Genomic DNA, 23,626 nt, shown 5'->3' on the forward strand with positions numbered 1-23,626 from the left:
ACAGCACCAACTCAGCTCACAGGTGGAATGAGGCAATACGGCCCACTGTTTCAAGGGACTAATGTTTAATTGATCATTCCCTAAACCCCCAAATGGTACCATCTCAGGGCTGTGTGCACAGGGCTGTGTACACAGTGGGATGTACACGGTTCCTCCACAGGGGAGTACATTCACAGAGCCTTGTTTCACCAAGTCAGTGTGTTTGTGAGGGTGCCGAGGAAACTGGGGACCCTGAGTGGGGCATCCCAATAGGCTTTACACGGTGTCCTCTATCCAGGTCGCAAAAGGCATGTGTTTGGCCAACTCAAATCCAATAGAGCTCACCTCATCTCACCACCATCCCAAGGCAGAATGCAAAGAATTGAAGGCCATCCTTGGAGGGAGTGGTTCTCAGACAGCCCAGGCCCAAGCAGATGACACCGCTATGTGAAATGGCTTTCTAAATCTGGCCCTGAGCTATAAGAAAGCTGATGAGGTGAGTGATGAGGCCAACCTCTCCCTGCCCTGATTTATAGGACTGGGCATCATAGGGATCTCAGAAAATTTCAAAGTTGAAACTATAAATGATTCATATTTTCCAGTATGTAAAACATGCTTATAGTCGACTAACTTGGAGCTAATGGCAAATAACTTGGCAGGAAATCAGACCCTGGCTAAAATCAAACAAATGCTGCACTATGCAGGAGATCAACAGCAAAGGTGAATTCACTCATGCCTGAAGCCCCTACCCCCGTGCACCTCACCCTCCAGCAGCTGAGCCTGAGCACATCACCTTACCAGGACAACATGACAGTCCTCTTTGCTGCCAGTAATTGCTTAGCATCTTTGGGAAGCCACTGCAATGACTACTTATAAACCTTGAAAATGTTCTCTTACCCAGATCATCAGTATCCATATCATCAGATCAACATCAGCAGGAATAATAAGTTTATCTGTTAATTACCTGCCACCATTATTCTGTGTCCTGGCAATTAATCTTGAAAAATAATGCTAGAAAGACATTAACCCAAAAGGATAAGGGGAACACTTCCAGTTGTAGAAACCCACTGTTCATTTCACTGGGTCAGCCATTCCCAGCACATGGAGCCAGCGTTGGCAAATTATAGCCCTCAGGCCAAATACAGCTCATCACTTGTTTTTGTATGGCCTGCCACCTAAGAATAGTTTTCATATTTTTAAATTGTTGAAAAAGAATCAATAGAAAGATAACATTTTATGACATCTACACAAATAGTATGAAATTCAAATTTTAGTGTCCACAAACAAAACTCTACTGATGCACAGTCATGCCCATTTGTTTGGTTGCTTTTGCACTACAACAGGTTTAAGTACTTCCAACAAAGCCTAAAATACTATTTGATTTTTTTTACATGAAACGCTTGTGAACTCCAGGCTTAGAGATCATTGCCCAGCGTGGCATGGTTGGCCACTACTCAAATGCTTGATATGCCCTATTGTCCCTGTTAAGGACTGAATGTTTGTGTTTCCCCCAAAGCATATATGTTGAAATCCTAACCCCCAATGTGATGGTATAAGGAGGTAGGGCCTTTAGGAGGTAATTAAGTCAGGAGGGTTGAGACCTTGAGTGAAATCAGTGCCTTTAGGAGAAGAGACCTAAGACCTTGCTTCCTTCTTTTTGCTTTCCGCCATGTGAGGATACCAAGAGAAGTTAGCAGTCTACATTCTGAAAGAAGGTTCTCACCAAAACCCAACTGTAATGGTACCTCCATCTCAGATTTCCAATCTCCAGAACTGTGACAAGTAAATCTCTGTTGTTTATAAAGTCATCCTTTGGGTTACTTTGTTATAGCAGCCTAGGCTAAGACAGTCTTCAAATACTCCCCATGGACTTGTCGGTGTCTAAACATCCCATTATTAGTCACTTCACATTCAGTCATTAGCACCTTAGTGGGAATTAATCTGTTATATTAGGAAACACGACTTGGGAGTGGACCACAGGATTGGTCAGGGGCAGGAGTTGGTAGGGAGGGTAGCTCAAGTTGCCAGACCAAAAGGGCAGTAGAACCCCATCTGCAATGATTCACAATATTCCTGGGCTTCATGAAATAACTTGGGAAGAGGCAGGGGTGGCATGGGGAGTGGTTCCTATGCTCCATGTGAGAACAATTCATCTAAGGTTTCCCAAATTATCATGAAGGCTTCTCAATAACCGAATAAACCTAGAAATCATCCACCCAGTCATTTAGAGGTATTTTCCTGGACCTGAATGCCCAGGCAGTCCAAGAGGAGTGGGGCATTCTAGGGGACCCAAGCTCAAGGCACAAAAGTTTCAACACAAGCCGAAGAAACTTAGATGTCTCTAGGGCTCACTTGTTCCCCGAAACCTGATTGCTTAGTTTCTTCTTTGTTTTTTACCACTCACCTCATCTCCAGGCTGAGGGGAGTGGCCTGAACTGGATACCAAGCACTCAAGGGTGGCAATAGGCAAAGGATGCTGTTGTCCACTCTGGACCCATTCCACATCCTCAATCCTAGGCCATGAAAAGCTAGCTGGGGCCCAAGGGCTGCAAAACCCCATGTACTTATCTGTGGTTTGCAGACCCCAAGGGCTTAGTCAAGGCAAGAGCCACTCAGTTACTCATCGGAGGTCTAGGTGTTCAAAGGCTGTGGCATGACAACCCAAACCATAGAGCAAACAACTCTAGATAGTGAACAGAGTGACGAACAAGCACGTACAAAGATGACAAAAAGGTCACATGTAAATTGGGCAGAGCAGGTGGAGAGATTCGGGGGAAAGCTGGCACATTCAGACTACATTTACCGGACACGACATTTAGGAAAATCCATTTGAATTCTGTGACTCTGACATCATCTTTTTAACTGCATCGGCAGAACCTTAAACAGAGCAATGACTTCTTCCTTCCTCAGTTACCCTTTTGGCCAGAATGTTTAGTCTGGGAGGAATTAACAAGCTGCTAGAACAAGAAAGGGGAATCATGAGGGATAGGGAAAGGGGCTGAGACAAATCCCCTGGATGCTTTTCCAGGCAGTCAGGTCATTCTGCTGCATGTAATAGGTCATGGGGACATGGTGCTACGACTTAGCTCACGGCACAGTCGAGATGCAATTATCCAGAGCTGGGAGGAAGGAGGACAGAGATGCACTTCTCCTTTTGGCCTAACAGAAAAGTGTTCAAACGTCCTTACTGTTCAGGTTTATCCAGCAACTTCAGTTCTTCCTCTTTGGATGTCTCGTAATACTTTCTTATTTTAACCAATTCATCCTCCTGGGCTCTCTGTGTTAAAAGAGAAACCAAACAAAGCACACGCAGAATGAACAATGAGAATCTATCTAAAGCAACGTGTCTCAAAGTGTGGTCTCTGGACCAGCAGCACTAGCATCACCTGTTTCTGGTTAGAAATGCAAATAACTGGCCCTACCCCAGGCACAAGAAGCTGGGGTGGGGGTTGGGACAGCAAGCCCTCCAGGTGACTCTGATGCATGCTAACATTTGCGAATCGCTGGCTGAAGCAAATGGTCCTAACAAGCGACCGTAGGTGGACACAGAAGTCAGGACATTTGATGGCTGCCTCTGAATCCCCTGTAAGCAGGTATCAGTGAGTGGTCCTTAGTATTTGTTTCCTGACCCTTAGAACAGCTCTCCTAACTTCTGTAGGCTCCTGACGTTTTAATTTCCAGTCGCCACCTTCTCTGTTTGTAGATTCGGTAAACATTCATCTGTACTGCTTATTTTGGCACTTAGCTACAGTTTCTCAATTTATCCAACAATTTCAGTTGCATGCAGCTTTCCTCTACTGTGAGCTAACAAGTACTGCCCATATGTACAGCCCTGAGCTCACAGTAACAACAAAAAGCATCTAGAAGGCACTTGGCTTTTTGGAAAGTCCTTCAGTATCAACTATTGTATCTTCGCTTTTCAGATGATCCTACGTAAGCTCACACTAAGTACTGGATAAACGTCCTGACTCAGAATCTCTCTTTCTCCCATAATACCACGCTGCCCTCTGGGTACTCAACAAATGCACTGCTAGCTCCCAATGGCCTGGTATTTGTGCACCCTCTTGTCTATTAATGAAAGCCTTACTGATGGAATGCGAGAAGGCCCCACTCAGGTGTACTAAATAGCTTCTAATTTTATATGATGTAAAATGTGTAAGGAACTGGCAATCTCACTAGGTCGGATTATTATGCTACGGAAATTTTCTATAAGAGACTTAAGGTCCCAGGGGACATAATCAACGAAATGAGTACTTTTTTTGAGCATGGTGACCAAGGCATACTATAGAGCTCCCAGGCAGCTTCCTGGGAAATATCATTACTTCAGTAAAGAGAATCTGGTTCACTCCGTTTTCAAATCCTAACAGAGTCAATGAACCAGAAATGCTAACAATCATGGGAACTCTGACTCTTCCTGTGTCATCTTCTCAGGAAAGCCTGCCAGTGCTGCTGGTTATTCCACATACAGCCCAAATTTAAAGAGCACATATGTGTCTGGTGCTGTTTATTTTCAAGATACATTGCTACTGCTACCTATATTGACTTCTGGTTTAACACTCACAAAAATCAGACAGAGCCCATTATAATCCCCTTCTACTGATGATCAAACAGGCTTAAGGGATTTAACTGATCCAGAGTCACTCAGCAGTCTACTGAGTGGGACCTCAAATGTAAAACTGTCTGACTCTAAATCCAAAGCACACACCCACCATCTTTTTACTACTTCCCACATTCAAGGTCATCAGCTCATTTGGTCTAAAAGTAATCATCCAAGATGGTAACAATATTTCCATTCATTAGAGGAAAACAGTAGTGTGCAGCAACAGTAAGCTGGTAGCTCACCTTCATTCACTCTGACAGCTAGCCACAGGGCTGGGTTCCATGGCACAGAAGGGGTCTTCACCTTGAACCACCCTCTCATGCAGGTGTGCAAAGAGATCTGCTAACCCGATGGCACAGCACGGTCAGAACCTAGTGCTTTTCTCACATCTGCTCTCATTGGAGCTTATGTTTATAGAAACTATGCCTTGGAGCGCCTGGGTGGCGCAGTCGGTTAAGCGTCCGACTTCAGCCAGGTCACGATCTCACGGTCCGTGAGTTCGAGCCCCACGTCGGGCTCTGGGCTGATGGCTTAGAGCCTGGAGCCTGTTTCCGATTCTGTGTCTCCCTCTCTCTCTGCCCCTCCCCCGTTCATGCTCTCTCTTTCTCTCTCTGTCCCAAAAATAAATAAACGTTGAAAAAAAAATTAAAAAAAAAAAAAGAAAAAAAAAAGAAAGAAACTATGCCTTAATCTCTTCCATGCTATGTCAAAATCCTCTCTGCCCAAGAACATGAATGGCTCAATGATTTGAGGGCGGGGGGGGGGGGGTGGGCAGAAGGAGTCACATATGACCATTTTTTTGGACCTAAACATTTTTTTAATTAGTGAAGATATGATAATCTGGAAACTCTGGCTCTGTAGGTCTTTGATACTCACATTTTCATATAAGGCTGCCAGGGTCTCCAGATCAACCACAGAATCATCCACATTGAAAATGGCTGTCAAGTACCCAAAAAGAAAGAGGGAAAAAAGGAAAGTTTAATTAGACTCCCCCACACTAACATGTATTACACGTCTAGCTTCCAGGCAATGGGACACTGCACTTCCTTACACAGTTGTGTCCTGCAGCATGTTCTTGCTCCCCTTCCTCTTGCGCCAGGGGGGCTCCAGTGAAAGAAACCAAAATGGCTCCTATCCCTGGCCTGAGCCTTGGCCCTGCCTGGTTTAATTCCTCAAGTTTTGCGTCCTTTCTGCAGTTTAATTTAGGCTCCACAGGAGAAGTGTTTGTGCTTTAAAACTAAATCAGTTTGTAGGTTTGAAGCACAATTTTAAATCTTTCTTCCCGGCTGGTAATTGAAGAGATTTAGTACCTAATGCACCAGAACTGACTCTTGCCCATTACCAGGAAGAGAGAAAAAAAGACAATGTTGGCAAATTAAATGAATTCAGGCATGTGATTTAGGCACCTTTCCATGGCCACTGCAAACATCTTGTTTGGATTAAAAAGACAAGAAAAAGCAATAATTGCATCAATGGCAAATTAAGATTATGGAAACCTCCCATGAGTTAGTCTAAGGCAAGTTCTCATTCCCATGGTTTTATCAGGATTCTACTTGTTATTCTATATCTTTAAGTCATCTAGCTGTTAACTAATATGCATATGATTTCACCTAGAGAGATTCCTTTCTATATATACTGGGATACGAACATTGAGATTGTAAAGGCTTAATGGATTTGGCAATCAAAGTGTTTGGAATAGGCAGCTCCACATCTTTAAATAATTATTCAAAACTAATAAGGTTTGTTCCCTCAACCCCACCTCCCTTCTCTGACTTTACATTGTGAAATTAACCAGCACGCTAGTAAATTTTCTCCGTGGCAGGCTAATTAATTTTATTAAACCAACCAGTGATATTTAGAATGCCTTAAAATTTTGCTCGTCAACCATTATTCTGTTCATTGGCATTACAGCATGGTTTCTGGAGAAGGTAGAGATCAAGGTAAAGGGCAGGTTCCTTTCAAATTGTTTTGCGTCTTCTATAGCTGAATTGTATGAACCCCCTTATACAATTTTAACAAAGTTAATTAACTGAGCTAAGATCATGTAACTTCACAGAACACCGAGAAATGTACTTAAAATTCCTCCGCAGGCCACCTTCACTCACTTAGGGTTAATCAACAAGCTATTCGTAGATATGGAAGTGTGGGGAAAGGAGAGGTTAACATGCTAGTGACAAAGTCGACTCAGATCCCACTAAGACAAAGGAAAATCACACTTCTAAAAAGGGCAATCTGAAACCACAGAAGAAAAATGTAGTTTGAGGAAAGAATGAAAGAATTTGCCCTCCCAGGATGGTTATTTTGTGTGTGGAGATAATATGAATTTACTAATTTATTAGACCAGGAATTTTTACATGTCTGGTGCTTTAAAAAAAACAACCAGGAACAATGTCTGATTTATGTAAATTCCAATATTCTCCTACAAAAATCAGCCAACAGGAATGCAATAAGAAAAGGTGAAGTTCTACAAACAATTTATCAGAGAAGTTCACTTCTAAACTAATTCCACATTGTAGGTATTCTATATGAACTGCAAGCTTACATATAACCAAGTGAGCTTAACTAATGAGAATTAGAATGACTTGTGGGTTGTTCTGGTGAACAAATACTTGGTTCTTAAAACTTAATCAGTCTGGGTCCCAGACACATAGTTTGATGGGCTGTATGGTCAGCCAATACTGCTCCAGTGTGCTAGGTAACCGAAAGAAAACATCTAGAAAACGGAACTGGAGCACAAGCATGGGCTCTGACAACATTCATTCATTCATTCATTCATTCATTCACCCAGCCCTTGAGTAAATATTTATTGAATGTGTATTAAGTTCTAGAAACTGTTAATGCTGTGATTATATACATCAAAAGTGTGTAGGAGGTTCAAAACACTTGATCTCATGCAATTTATACTCTAGCCTAGGGGACAGAAAATAATTTCAGATAACAATATACAATGAAGAAAGTAGAGAAATAGGCAGCATTGCATTGGATGGTTGATGAGGCTTCTTTGAGGAGGCAACAAATATTTAACTTAAGAGCTGAAGAAGTCAGTTCTGTGAATATTTGTAAGATGAGCATTCTAGGAAGAGATAACTGCAAAAGGAAGTTTCTTTTTCTGATGAAGGAACAAGCTTAAGGTACAGAAAAATACCAAGATGACTATCGTGGAAGGAGCAAAACTTACTATGTGATCCTGGCAGGTTAAAGTATCCGAGCCTCACCAGATCCATAAAATGGGTCTAATACCATGTACTGGAAATATTAAGCAGGGGAGTATGTATGCATGGCATAGCACATAGAGAATGGTATGAACTGAAAATGGTACCAATGAATGATGACTATTGGGATTTTAAATATAGACGTGGTGGGGCAGCTGGGTGACTCAGTCGGTTAAGCTCCTGGTTCTTGGTTTCAGCTCATGTCATGATCTTATGGTTCGTGGGTTCAAGCTTCATGTCAGGCTCTGTGCTGGCAGTGTGGAGCCTATTTGGGATTCTCTCTCTCTCTCCCTGTCTCTCAGCCCCTCCCCACCCACACTCTTGCTCTCTCTCTCTCTCAAAAATAAATAAACTTTAGGGGCGCCTGGGTGACTTAATTGGTTAAGCGTCCATCTTTGGCTCAGGTCATGATCTCTCAGTCTGTGAGTTTGAGCCCCATGTCAGGCTCTGCTGACAGCTCAGAGCCTAGAGCCTGCTTCACATTACGTGCCTCCCACTCTCTCTGCCCCTTCCCTGCTCATACTCTATCTCTCAAAAATAAACATTAAAAAAAAATAAACTTTAAAAAATAAAATAAAAAATAAATATACACATGGTTAATGTGTTTTACTGCTTGTTAATGCCTTATCTCCTTTAATATCTGGAAAGAAGTAGAGAAAGAAGACAGCAACTGCTGAGTAGTTTGTGTTATAAAGGAAACTTTCCAAAATTCATGAGTGTTCCAGATAGGAGTAGTGCTATTAAAACTTTCTGGTCCTTCAAAACCCTGCTCCAAGCCCAACTTCAGGAAACATTATTAATAGTAAGGGATATGCACAAATAGTTGTCATTACAAAAAATAATGGCTCAAGTGTTTTAAAAGAAATACAAGATACCTTTGGGTCCATTCGGAAAGTCAGCCTCATTGTCATCTCCAATTTCCATCTCTCCTATCAATCTACCGTTCATCAAACCACCACCATTATGATTTTTTTTTATGCTTATTTTTGAGAGAGAGAGCACAAGCATGAGCAGGGGAGGGACAGAGAAAGAGGGGGACAGAGGATCTGAAGCAGGATCTGTGCTGAGAGCAGTGAGCCTGATGGGGGACTTAAACTCACAAACCATGAGATCATGACCTGAGCCAAAGTCGGACGCTTAACCGACTGAGTCACTCGGGTGCCCTGCCGCCATTATATTTTTAAAACCATGGGTCTCAACATTTTACTTTGATGCTTACAATACCTCATACGTTTTTCCTTTAAATACTAGGTAAACCCCAAATGCCTTGGCCTGATGTTTAAGCCCATTCCTTTCCCAGCACCAAGCTACACTTCCAATCTCATCCCCTACCACTTCCCCTTCTCCCAGGTTGCCTGTGCTCCAGCCATTTGGGGCGGCATGCCAAGGATTCTTCTCTTCCCATACACCCTCCCCCAAGGCCCAGGGGAAAGGTTTCCTGCCCTGGAAGGAACTCCTTGACCTTCAGATTCCTAAGTCCTCACTCTCTTCCTCTTTCACCTGCATGTGTATTTTACACAGGGGAAGAAAGTCTAATAAAGAGCCTGTATTAACAGCGTGTAGCAGAACAGTTACCCTCCACTGCTGGACTGAGGAAGCCTGTAGTCAGGGATGGTTTCTAAGCATCCCGATAACCCCAGCATCTGGCCTCGCACCTGGTATGCAACAGGGATAAAAGTGGGATACAGGCTACAAGAATACCAATGGGAGTTCTTCTGTTAGGTATCAGGAAATGCTTCCTGAAACGAGAGCATAGGGTCTTTAAAAGAAAACAAATTTTGGAAAAGGACAGGATTTTGGTAGATGAAAATATTGTCTTCTGAGGGGTGTATCTGAATTAGGGTTGTTTGCTCACCCCCACTAGTCCCCGGTAAGAAATCAAGGTTTATTTGGTCAGGTTGCATAATCATGCCTTCATCCACACACTCACTGGAGATATGTTACTTGCCTCATTTTCAAGGAAAGAATAAGGAAAATAGCTTTCCCTTCATTCTTCACCTCCAAAAATGTTTTAAACAGCAGTATCACCTTAGGTGAAAAGGTTACGAGTAATAATTCAATGGTTATATTGCTTCAGGCAGATACCTGAGACACCCATTTATGAATTACCATTAACTGAGCCAAATGCATTCCAAGCAATGACAATCTGTAAATTTACAACAAGTTCCAGTGAACATCAACTGGAAGGATGCGAGACATTTCACATGGAGGAAACAGATGCAGACAGGCTCATGGAAGATGCAGGCAAGGGCAGGTAGTTCCATTTGGGTTGAAGAGAGTGTTAATTCTAGTCTAGAGCAAGATTGGTAGAATTCTGATGAAGGCCATGATGAAGAGCCTATAAGGCACTCAATACACAGCATGGAGGCACTGAGAAGTTATGGGTGGTGTAGTAAACCTAACAGTTATATTCTATAGGACATGTCAAAATTTGGAAAAACTGGTTTAAAATCTATTCCAGTGAACAAGAAGTAGCAAATACCGTGGATAGAAAGCACAGGACAGAGGAGAAGGACACTACAGAGCACTACCGAGTGGCATAACTAAGTAGCTATAGGACTGAGGACGCTGGAGTGAAAACCACCTGAGGCCCTACATCTACAATTGGAGGAAGGGCTTTGGGCCACCCACAGGAATAGGCAGAGGAGCTTAAGAGCTGTATATGCCTGGGGTGCCTGGCGGCTCATTCGGTTAGGCATCCGACTTTGGCTCATGTCGTGATCTCGCGGTCCATGGGTTCAACCCCTGTGTCAGGCTCTGTGCTGACAGCTCAGAGCCTGGAACCTGCTTTGGACTCTGTGTCTCCCTCTCTCTCTGCCCCTCCCCCACTCATGCTCTGTGTCTCTCTCAAAAATGGATATTTTTTAAAATTAAAAAAAAAAAGAGCTAGATATGGACCTGGGGGAGAAATGGGGGAGAGGAAAACTAGTTATGAAGGAAGAATTAGATTAATTTGGGGTAAATGCCAAGTATTCCACTGAGGTTTTCTCTCTTCCATGTAAGGGTCTTAAAAACAAAATAAAATTCAGAGGTGGAAGAAGCACTCTGAAGAGGTATCCTGGTTGAGTCTAGGAGCTTAAGGAAATTATTTCTATCATTTCTCTACTACAGAGTAGCCAGTGAAGGTTAGATTATTGGCCAAAGGTCTAAAAAGTAAGGGCATAGGTACTAGGACTCCTAGAAGAGCTGTTTTCGTGCACATGATTCTGCCTCCTATTCACCAGAAACATTTTAAGTTCCTACATAGGGCTGGAATCAATAACTGATCATTCTATTCCACAAATATTGGCACACTGTATTACAGAGTTGATTCTTTTTTTTTTAATATTTTTGAGAGAGCAAAAATTGGGGAGGGGCAGAGAGAGGGGGACAGAGGATCTGAAGCAGGCCGTGCTCTGACAGGTTGACAGCAGCAAGCCCTATGTGGGGCTTGAACCCATAAACCACAAGATCATGATCCAAGCCAAAGTCGGATGCTCAACCGACTGAGCCACCCAGATGCCCCAAGAGTCTGTTCTTGAAGGCACTTATCATCAAACTTCTAACCATTACATGAGCCCATTAATTAGTTCACTGATGACTACTATACAGAAAGAAATCAGTCATTGATTAAAACATATTTGGAATTGCCTGGGATTACATAACTCTTTCCATTTTATACTTTAAAAACCACACTCTGTCTTTCTCGCTCTGTAGTGTGCATGTGCGCTCTCTCTTTCTCTCTCTCTCTCTCTCTCTCTCTCTCACACACACACACACACCCCTACTTTGTATCTTATAAGCTGGATAAGGAAATACCAGCCTACACAATTCTATAGCATGCCTCAAAGCCCTGATACAGTAATTCCGGGTCATTCTAGCTTTTGTTCCCATCTGTTTTGGGCTCATTATACCAACAACTCCTGCAAATGGTGTCAGAAAGGTGAAGCGTCAAATCCACAAAGGGGAGACCCCGACAACTCCCTGCTACTGCAATATCAATCATTGCTGGTGGTTTCTACTTTTATCTCCCTCTCTCCTTAGTTATCCCCACTCACACTGTCAGTTCAGTTAGAATATTTCACCTACACCTCACAATATGTCGAAAGGAAATAGACACACGCTGTGAAAAGCTGGTAATTTTATTGGGTTCCTTTACCTTTAAAAATCTGTTACTTGGTCAAGTCTGGTTTCTGGGCCCCTTTTTTGCAGGGAAATTGAGGCAAACATTTTTATGTGGTCCTCCGGTGCCTGCTCTGTACTCCAAGAATTATATACACAAGGATCATTAGAGTAGTGTTTCGCCCATTAAGATATAATAACCGTCAGCAGGGACAAAAAGCAGATCAGTATCACAGATTCAAACTAACAGGCACACATAAAAACTATGTGCCTGCTTCAGGCACATGCACAGGGTCAGGGTCTTACACGATAGGGAAATTCCCTCTCCAGTTTGGAGGCGGTTTTTCACAAGACCAGGGTAAGTAGAAAGAACATGCAGGAATTCTCTCAGCCCTCTAGCCATTTTTAACCCGAACACTTTTCTATCCCCGAGTGCAACCATTTCCAAATAAACCAAAAATGACTGTGCTTGCTGTTTGAAGGGCTTCTAATTAGTAAAACACAAGCAGTTACTTAAAGGAGCTGTTCTTTTTGACAGAAGGAACACCTCTGGGCAAGAAACACATGGAAGACTGAGGTAGGAAAGGCACACGCCTCGGTCTATTAGATTAGCCAAAGTAAATCTGGTCATCCAAGGTGTGGAAGATGCCACAGACAGATAGGGCTGGGGTAGCTTACTAGGATTTGGCTGATGTTGATTTTAAAAATCACCTCTATGCTGCCCAGTTTATGCCTTGTTCTATTTCCTTCAGTAAGTGGTTGACATGAACACCTTGCACAAAGTGGGTGTTTAATAATTGTTTGCAAATTGTTTGCAGATTTATTCTCAGCCCACGAAAACAAAGATTAATAGGATTATTTGACTCTACTAATAGAAATTATTTTCTTAACAACATTAACTTCCAAAGGGCCAGCATAAAACTTAGCTGTTTGGTCCAAATTACTGATATTCCTAGGGCTTAATAAATATTCAACTTGTAAGGAAAAGAGAATGAAATGGGGACCATATCATAGAAGGCATTGGGTTTTTAAAACTCTCAGCTAACAGACCCCTCAAAACTCCCACAAACCAACTACCCTGACCTCTACCAAAGAAAAGGCAAGGATGTGGGGTCATGGATGAGGCAGGGGTAGAACCCGAGAGCTGAGGAAAGGTCCAGCAGGAACATCTCCCCACAGGCTCACCTCATAATGACAAGGCCGTCATGGAGAGGGAAGACCAAATTCAGGATAAAACTTGGCAAGAGGTGAAAAGGGGGCCGGGCAGATTGAAGTGTGGAGTCGGGGGGAGAGCCTGCCCCCACTGAGAGGCCTGTAACCAGGTCTCTTTGCCATGGTCATAGATCTCCTACAACCTTTTCTCAATATGCCTCACTTTTCCCTACTGCCCACTACGTTCCACCTCTGGCACCAGGCACACCTGGGCAGATATAGGGACGCACAAAGCCTAGCTCTATGCGTCTTTCCAGATGAAATGCTAAAGGCACCAATTACTAAAGCTTAAAATAATCTCTGTCTAGGCAGACCTTACTGCCTAAACAGTTATACTTAATAAATGAACAGCTGCATTTATCGGGAATTTCCTGTGCACCAGGCATTATTCTAAGTGTTTTACCTGTAACTGTGTGAGGTGGGTGCTGCTGGACCTAGTTTTACACATGGTGAAACTAAGGCATGAGGTCAGACAGCTTGATTTCCCAAGCTCAGTTCCATAATCAAATTTACTGGACTAGGATTATACTTCTTTTATCCTTTATAAGTGTTAGGCTATAAATAATCCCTCCACCTAAAATCCTTACCATCTTAAAAAACAAACAAAAACTCAGTGAGCCAACTCCCCACAACAGTCTACACAAACACTGTGGTCTCTAAATGGCATTACATGCTTTTTTTTTACATTAATCAACAGCCTCCCAGTGGGAACCAGATATGCCTCATGCTACAAAAATTCCGTTTGTGTCTTACACACAACCATAAACTCATCATTATTTAATAATCACTAATATTTAATACAGTCCTAATATGCTATCGCAATATGCATAAGAAAACAGTCTAACTTCAATCATTGTGAACTACTTGCAGTATTCAAAATCATCAGTATTGCAGTCAAAGTCAGAGCAAAAAAATTCTAAAAACTAGAAATGAGGCATTGAAAAGGCATTGTCTTAAGAGAAAATATAAATATAAAAAGAAAATACAAGCTAGAGTAATATAAAGTCTTATTTTTTTTTAAAGATATTAACAATCGCATGCTGGAACAGACTAAAAGTAACAGCAAAAGGCACAAAGAATGAAGAAACACAAACAAAACTTGCCTCCAGTCCCATAAAGAGCAAGAACTATCAAGGGCCTATACTTACAGTCTTACCTACATCACCAAATGCCTGCTAATGTGTCATACTAGTTGGTACAGACCTTAATTTGGGCTTTGATGGAAAGAGAAGGCAAGTGTAAATGACATAGTCAGCGGGAGCTGGCTGGGAGGTAGAAGAAAGGACTGTCCCAAAAGGGACACTTGTCTATTGCCAAAACTCAAAATCACTCAGTCTTATAAAGCAAAACTCCCAATTCTCACCTAAGTTCAGGCATGTACTATGCCCGAAGGTGCCCAAGGTACCATTTTATAGGTGTAATTAAAATTGTCCATGGTTCAAACCTCAAAGAAGGACACAGGCGCAGAATTCACAAAACCTCCCCTCCTTCCTCTATTCTATTCTCCGTAGGGCAGTGGAATGAGAAACAGTTTGGGTTAAGCTGCTTCTGTTCTTCCATTAGTTCTGGTTCTTTTAAGCCAAAATTACATTCCGGGCAGATTGGATGGTCTCAGCCAGTTGCCTGAAGGTAAAGTACAAAGAAATGCCACCCTCTGCTTTCAGGACTCAGCTCTGTGAGTGAAGGAATGTACAGTGGTTTAGAAAGGGGTGGGTGGGAACCCTGCTGCTCAGGTGTTTCAGACTCAGAGGAAGAAGAAGGTGGGAAAGGGAAGGGAAGTATTAGGGCTATGGTTTCCATTCACCCAGAGATCATTTTAAAAATTGAGGTCTTTTAATATTCAGTAAGTTGACTGACCCTGGCACCTTCATTCAGTATGTCCGCAGCTCGGGATCACATGTCACCTTTGGTGGGTAAACTCCTTCTTATGTGGCATCCTTACTTGTTCTTTTACTTTCAATATGCTGTGGTTTTGGGGGGCCCACTTAAATGAAGTATTCTGATTCTACAATCTCATTTTAGCTAAACTGGACAAAATGAACAAGTTGGCTTCAGAAGGTTCCTGCAGATGGGGCACCTGGGTGGCTTAGTCGGTTAAGGGTCCGACTTTGGCTCCAGGTCATGATCTCACAGTTCGTGAGTTCGAGCCCTGCATCAGGCTCTTTGCTGACAGCTCAGGGCCTGGAGCCTGCGTCACATTCTGTGTCTCCCCCTCTTTCTGCCCCTTCCCTGCTCACACTCTGTCTCCGTCTCTCAAAAAAGAATAAATGTTAAAAAAAAAAAGTTTAAAAAAAGAAGGTTCCTGCAGAGAAACCCCCCAAAATAATCCATCAACAATAAGAAAATGGCAGAGCAGACACTCTGACTGCCAGTACAATTTCTGCACCAGTCATGCAATGAGTTAAAAGCAAGGAGAGTTGAATCAGATTTCCAAGACACTGACCCCCATATATTATAAGAGAATTTATCAAGGGACTATTTGAAGCATGGGTTTAAATACACTATTGTTAATAGTGTATTAATAGTGTTAATAATGAGTCCATCCCTATTTTTATACTGAGCCTTGAAATATTAGCCAATGAGAACCCAAAGCCAGAGAAATTAGCAAGCCATTTAAAAATAATATGAATATCACCTTAATTCACATTTTGGCATTTGTTTTATAATGTGGGTATTAGTTCTGTCACACATTTATATGAGATACATGTTTTAGAAAACAAAGCTTAAGAAGTGTGTTCTGAAACTTTTTACTGGTAGAGTGCACAATAAAAAATTTGGAGACCACCTGCTTTCAGTAAAGGGTCTTCCAGGCTAGAATTAGAATGTTCCTCAGGAAAATCCTAGGCAATTCGTGGTGAATTTCAGATGCCTGGTAAAATTATGTTTTAGACACCTGGCATAAACATGGACAGAGATTTCTAGAAATTAATAGGTAAAAGGGAGCAAAGTCCAGTGGGCATTCTCAGATCTGGGTCTTAGATTCTGGGCATATAACTAACTGGCATCCTCCCACATTTTGATTTGAGATTCGTAAACAGAAAGATAGTCTTTGATGCAACTGAATTCCCAAACTGAGATTCTGGACTGGTAAGAACTGAACAATGTTTTATTTTGATGTTAGATTAAATATTATAAATATAAATTGTGAGTGTACGGGAAATTCCAAATGAATGCCAAGAGGTTTCTGGCACCTAGTGTGTTGCAAGGCATACAGAGGTTTATGTCAAGAACAGTCAACAGCAATTTTCCATCTCCCCTGGGAAAAGAATGAGAGGAAATCACTAACGTGGAATGAAAACACTAATTTGCAATCATGTAGGCAGTCACTGCGTCCAAGGATGCCAAAATGCTTCTAAACACAAGTCATCCAGTTTAGCAGATGGAAAGCCAGCAAGAAGTAAATCACTTATTCAGAGTCTCTCCTGGACCAAATACAAGTGCTGTGGGTATTATGGTCAGTCTCCTGAAGCCATTCTTCCTCCACAACCAAGGTCCTGCTTTTAGTCATGCAGTGCTTTAAACTTCAGTCAGTTTAGAGACCCAGCTTTCTCCAAGCTGTACAATACCATCTTGGGTAGAGAGAAAGTGATAAAGGTGGTTACCTTTTTGGAGACATCGTATCTCCAACATAGCCCTATCTACTTAGCATCAGACTAGACTTTTCAGACGCTAGGTGAACACAATAGCTTCAATGTCTCTAGTCATTTCGGCCTCAGATCATCTAAAACTGAATTGATCTTTCTGCTTCTACCTATACTTTTTCTTCTGTATTTCCAGCTTATGTTTTGGTACTTATATACATTCCTGTTGAAGCCAGAAATCCAATGTACATATACGACTTCTCTGTCACAAATTGCCTCTGATGTGGCTAAATGAAGCAATTCTCTCTCCAAAGAGCCCTTGTATGTGCTCTCCATACATTTCTATAGAGAACCCCTTAGTTCTGGCCTTCACCATTTATTATCTCAATCATCACAATCCTTTTCTAACAGATTTTTAAATTTTTTTAATGTTTATTTATTTTTGAGAGAGTGTGAGCAGTGGAGGGGCGGAGAGAGCAGGAGACACAGAATCTAAAGCAGGCTCCAGGCTCTGAGCTGTCAGCACAGAGGCCGATGTGGAGCTTGAACTCACAACCTATGAGATCATGACCTGAGCCCAAGTCAGATGCTCAACCGACTGAGCCACCCAGAAGCCCCACAATCCCTTTCTAGCAGATTTATCCACCTTCAGGATGATTTCTATTTACCCATTCAGTAGATACTGGATGGATGATCATCATTCAGGTGCCAGGCACATTTGCAAGGTGCTAGGGACACATCACTGAGCAATCTCCATCTCAGAACTTACACTCTGATGGTAGATGTAGATGAAAACATCAGTAAATGAACAAATGAAGTCATGAGAGCTGTGTAGAATATAAGAGAAATAACTTAGGGTAGCTTCAATTGAAGGGAGGGTCTCTGAGGGAGATTCTATATGCCAAAACCTAGCAAAGGAAAGAAGCTAGCTATGGTGGGGCAGAAAAGCATTTCAAACATAGGGAATGTGCCATGTGGCTCATTCAAAAAGTGCTATGCCCTCAAAGACACAGAAGAAGAAAAGAACTTGGTCATTTTAAGCAATCAAAGAGTTCTGTTGTGGTTAGCGTGCAGTGAGGCAGGGAACAAGAACAGCCAAGGAAAGTAAGAGGGACCAGCTGAGGCCACAGCACGCAAGGCCTTGCAAGCCCATCTCCCACAGCCTGAGAGGTGGTTCTGTATTCAAAATTAGATCACGGGACTGAAACTCTTAAATTCTGTCTCCCTGTTACTGATGAGATAATATCTCAATTTTGCATGATGATATGACGATATTCAGGGCTCCTCCTGTTCTGGACGCTGCTTGCCTTTCTAGCCCCAAGGCCTGAAACAACCCGCATTCACATGGGATCCATAGATTCCAGCAGGACCTCCTCCTCACATGCCTTCTTTCCTTAGTTGGAAAACCTTCTCTGTGTGATGACCACTGTTCTGTCCACTAAGGCTCGAGTTTTACAGGAGTCCAGATGCTACGCTGTTATTTCGTAAGCAGCTCTATTGTCCACTTGGGCTGCTATGCACATCTCTCCCACCATCCTATGCACTCCTGAGAATGTTCGAGTCTGGATCTTGTGTGCTGTGGCTGTCATGGTACCTGATACAAAACTGGCATTCAACTTGTCAGGATGAGCCCTGGGTGTTGTATGGAAGCCAATTTGACAATAAATTATATTAAACAACAACAACAACAACAACTGGTATTCAATCCATGTTTACTGAGGGAGGGGAGGCAGGAAGGCAGGAAGGCAGGAAGGTAGGAAGGTAGGAAGGCAGGAAGGCAGGAAGGCAGGAAGGTAGGAAGGAAGGAAGGAAGGAAGGAAGTTTTTGCCCAAATGCACCAAAAGGAATATATGACATTCTGATTCCATCTATTCTAAGGTTTGGTCTATTTTTCTTAATTAACTTAGAATTTTAAATATTGAATGATTTTATATGTGCTACATTAGCCCAATGAGTTGTAAACAAAGCTTTATTATCAGAGAAATTCTTAGAAAAGAAAAACAACATGACATAAAGGAGCAAACTTGCTATCTGTAAGACCTGGAGGTACAGAGCCTCAAAATCCCACTTCTTGAATACGTATCAAAGGCAGTGTCTACTGGACAACAGAGAAGGAACCACCCTTACAAATGAGGAAGACAAGGTTGTTTTTTAAGACTTGAACCAGGAAATACTGGATTATCCATCTATGGGAGGTAATTGTGAATGGATGCACCTAAACCATTATCAAGGTGACCAACCTGTGATCCCAGTTAGGGGAGAAAGCATAAACAAAGATACAATGCCAAGGAGAGGCAAGTGGTAAGGAGGTAACAATGATCAGAGGTGAGAAACATTTTCATCATGACAAAGGAAAAGTCTTTTCTCTAAGTGTATCCTCTCACTTTTTGGTTTATACATCAGCATCTTGTGAGTTTGGAAAATGCGAGTTAGTGCATCTGTCTTTGTGCACTGACAAAGATGAATATATGACCAAAGGCTGAAGGATGGCCTCTTAATTGTGGTCATTTCACCAGGGCTGATGTGCTGTGCGACCTTGCCTGGCTGCCAGCTGGCCAGCCCCAATCAGATCTCACTGCAGCCCCTCTCACATTAAAACACGCATTGTGGGCCAACATCAGCACAGGGAGTCCTTTCATCAGGATGACAACACAAGGCCAAGTGCATTCCATTCACGACCAGACACAGACTCAGAATGAAATGTAACTGACACAGCTCGGGCTCCTAAGTGACCTTCAGATGCCAGTGTCAGTCAAATGGTTCTAAAGAAAAATTAAGCTCGGGTTATGTTCATCTGGAATGCATTACTAAATGAAGACATGGAATAGAGGTGATTTTTTTTTTTTTTTTTTTTTAAGAACTTAGGAGCCAACTCTGTGGTGGGGAACGGAGATGCTTGAAAAAGGAGAAAGGACTAAAATGGTGCCCACAAGTGCTAGAAATCTATGATGCTACAAGTGACATTTCTAACACTAACATGTAAGTTTGCTAGTGCTTCAGGTAAGCATGTTCTCACCTAGAGTAGAATACTGGAAAAGGTATGGGTGAACTCATCTCTTATCTAACTCACAATGAGCATTCACTCCAACAAGGCTGAAGTGCCATGGAAAGAAGGTTTATGGTCCGGAGTTGGTAAATGGAATACCACATGGCTGGAATGACTCTCATCATACGGCCATCTGATATACCACAGCAGGATGTGCCTAAAAAGAACTGAATAAAGTCTAAGGTGCTGCCGCCATTGTGAAGATTCATATCCACAGCACCACACATCATCATGATGAAACCAAGCAGAACTGATTGTCACCAAACTTAGGAAGAATACTGTTGTTGAGGATAAGACTCTGCCGCTAAATCTGGAGAATTCCTTTCCAAATTCAGACTACATAAAAAACTCAGTCTCTTTGACAAACGGCTATAAACTTTCCTGCTGATTTATCTGTTCCACTTTTTCACTAGCATGACAGTTTCCTGGTTTGAAATGAAACTCAATTCTTCTAGAAGATCTAACCCCTAAAATCACTAAAGAATCCCTTTCTAATGGTGATGGTGGACCCCTTTAGCTACCCCTGTCCAGATTCAAATCCACTCCTGCAACATTTTCTGAGGTTTAATATTCACACTTATGTATTTCTACTTAATTAAGCTTAAATATTACAAACAGTTCATTTGAATACTATGACTATCATCCAATTCAGAATATTTTTAGCTTTATGTGGAATTTTTAATGTTTGCAATAAAGCAAAACTCCTTTGAGAGGAGAACTCATGTGTATATTTTGAGTGTCTTTTGGTTCGGGACCTCTGGGAGCCTTCTGCGGTGCACCAGAGTGAAACAAACGTGAGGCAACAAAGACTGAAACCTGAAGGACAATGTGGTTTGAAATTGCCTCCACCACTAAACCCATGCTAAATTCTACTGAAACCATCTACGAGAGATTACTATTCAGAAAATATTATCAATGACATGTCAAAATAAAGATTACATTTAAATGATTACTGAGAAAGGGGAGTGTTGTTTACATGCAAAACACAGATTTCAAAAAGGTAAGATGGGTTTTGGTCTACTTTTCTAAAGACGAAGAAAAATAGATGGAAGTAATATTTCCTCTTTTTAAAGGTCCTATTTTAAATTATGCCAAAGATAACTAAGTTGAAATAATACCATTTGAAAAAAAAGAAGGAATTAAAAAACAATGACGTAGCCAAGTGCATGAAAAGTGTTCCTCCACAGAAGTATTCCAGCTAATGAAGAATTGATGGAGTTAGCATTATAATTATTTTGCACTTCTAATGAAATCATAAATCCACTAACAACATAAACAAATAGATATTATGTATTTCTTGATATAATATGCAAGAGCACTCATGAAGTGAGTGTCACCCTACTCAGATGAAGTCTCTAGATCAAACTAACAATTTACAGGAACCACATGGGTACAGAAAAATATAATAAATGAGAACACGGCAATGCAATCAGAACATCTAAAATGTGGGAAAGTCCACAGGACAAATGACCTGATTTCTTAAAAAAATAATAATAATAATAATTACAAAGGAAAAAAAGAAATACGATGGAGTGCAGAAACTTCTAGATTAAAAGAAAACTGAGGGACACAGCAAAGGCAATGCATGAAATTTGTCTGGGTCCTCATTCAAACCAATTGTAAACAAATGGATGAATTAGCATGTATAGAATCAGGGAAATTAGAATTACATATATGATAATACTGAGAAATTATCATAAATGTTTTTAAATGCACGATAATGGCACTAGAATTATGCTTGAAAAAGCATCTCTTAACTTTTATCAGTGTTCTGACATTTTTAACAGATGAATTGTAAATGGCTGGGATGACTTTACAAGAGTCCAGCTGATGAGAGAGGGTACTTCAGATGAAACAGGAATGAACTGGTAGTTTTGTAGCTGGGTACTGAGTAAATGGGATTTATTATATGGCATTCTAATAATTTATACATTTAAAACTTTTCACAATAAAATGTTGAAAAATTTTAAAGCTGGAAAAAAGCAACAGAGAAGACTTACCCTGCTGGATATCCTTCATTTCTAAATGCAAACTAGATATCAAGATTCCCACAGTTTGAGATCGCTTTCCATCCAATAACTTGATGATCTGGAATTTAAAAACAACGTTAATACACACTCAGATAACTGTGCAATCTTTCAGAATCATACCAAAAACATTAAGATTTTTAGATACTTTGATGAATTAAACTGATGCTACACTCTATTTTAACAAGATTTTAATACTAAAGTGACTTATCCACAACTGTAGATTTTTAAAAAATATTTATTTATTTTGAGAGCGAGAGAGCACATGTGTGGAAGTGGGGGAGAGGCAGAGAAAGAGGGAGAAGGAAGGAGAATCCCAAGTAAGCTCCTCACTGTCAGCGCGGAGCCTGAGACCTCACAAATTGTGAGATCATGACCTGAGCCTAAATCAAGAGTGGGTACACAGGTGCCCCTAACTATAGCTATTTTAGAAAATAAAGGAAAAACACCACCCCAAATTCTGCTAGACTAACACAAGTGCTAAAATCTTTATATTATACTCAGATCTTTTTATTCAAACACTTAATTAACTAAACTGTTATTGCAATATATGTGTAATTTTATATCCAGCTTTTCTACTTATCATTGGCATATTTCCACATTGCAACTTCCTAGGTCACTTCAATAGCCTTTAATCTTCTTGGCTGTGTCATCTGCCTAGTGGTTTAGAGGGAAGATCAGTGGGATTTTAAGTGGGATTTCAGTGGGAAGATCAGCTGGTTAGCTGTTTAAAAGTGATAATGGCCTTGGAAAAGTGACTTACCCTCTAGGAGGAGTTTAATTTCTTCCTCAGGGATAGGGCTTGACTACATTTTTTTTATACTGATTCTAAAACTTGCATAATATCTGTAAAACACCTCGTATAATATATTCTTAACATAGATTTAAATAAAATTTCCTCTTCTTGTGCTATTTTTAATATAAACAATGTAATACTTTTTCTTAGAATCACTTTATTTTTATTTTTTTACACTTTTATAAATGCTTTATGTTCATTATTTAATTCTCCCTGCATTGTACTAATTTACATACTATTCCTACATTTTTACTTTTTATTTTTTCAATATATGAAATTTAAAACAATGTAATACTTTGTACATTAAGCCTTAATTTTAAATTTCTTAAAATTGCTTTTTCATAATAATATATATCAAAACTTTACACCCTTTTTATAAACTCCAAACACCTCACTGCCAATTCTGAAGAGAGAGCTCTTCATAGTTTTGTCTTCTTTAAAACTAGTCAGCCAAATCAGTTCCTTCTAACATATCACACAGTCACCACTAAGGGGGCGGGCGGGGGGGGGGGGGGGGGGGCGGGAGATCTTTTCTCCCATGTGACACAGCTACAAAAACCAATAGAAAATGCACACCAAACATCACCAAATCATAAGTTTTTTTTTAATGCACTTTGCTGGACCAAATACAAATTAAATGAAACAGCTGTGTTTCCCCTCCCACTTAGGTACGTATAAATTTACCAAAATATAATGAAGACACAGACAGCAACAAGCACCTGCATTTATATTGGCCCTGGACCGACTGAGTTATCTGCTGGTTGAGCAATAAGGAACAAAAGGAGTTTGTTCCAAGATTGTCTAATTACCGATTTATCAGTTGATCCTCAATCAATTATTGCCAAACCTCATATTTCCTCTCCCTTCTCAGAATGGCTACTTTTATGTAACTATTAGACCTAAAATATAGTAAATACCAAGACTTTATCCAAATAAAAGGAAATTTGATTTTTCAGTCCAATGTGTTTAATAATTTCAATAGTCTTAGAGAAAGATTCCTGGGAGATACAGAATTTCAAGAGTTTTTTAAAGGAATTAGGAAGGTAGGTACTTGGTCTTTTTATTTTTTTTA

General features: G+C 41.0%; 1 protein-coding gene across 2 annotated transcripts in view; it reads right to left on the reverse strand.

Moving 5' to 3' along the window:
* FMN1 (formin 1) overlaps positions 1-23,626 on the reverse strand; it is a 422,489-nt gene that overhangs the window by 131,206 nt on the left and 267,657 nt on the right. For both annotated transcript variants that reach the window (XM_047863846.1, XM_047863848.1), the window contains 3 exons: positions 21,732-21,819; positions 5,456-5,517; positions 3,168-3,256 (listed from right to left, as the gene is read on the reverse strand). In XM_047863846.1, the coding sequence (XP_047719802.1) occupies positions 3,168-3,256; positions 5,456-5,517; positions 21,732-21,819 (239 nt within the window). The remainder of the gene's footprint in view (positions 1-3,167; positions 3,257-5,455; positions 5,518-21,731; positions 21,820-23,626) is intronic.

This window comes from Prionailurus viverrinus, chromosome B3 (genome assembly GCF_022837055.1).
Source record: "Prionailurus viverrinus isolate Anna chromosome B3, UM_Priviv_1.0, whole genome shotgun sequence".
Taxonomy (NCBI): domain Eukaryota; kingdom Metazoa; phylum Chordata; class Mammalia; order Carnivora; family Felidae; genus Prionailurus; species Prionailurus viverrinus.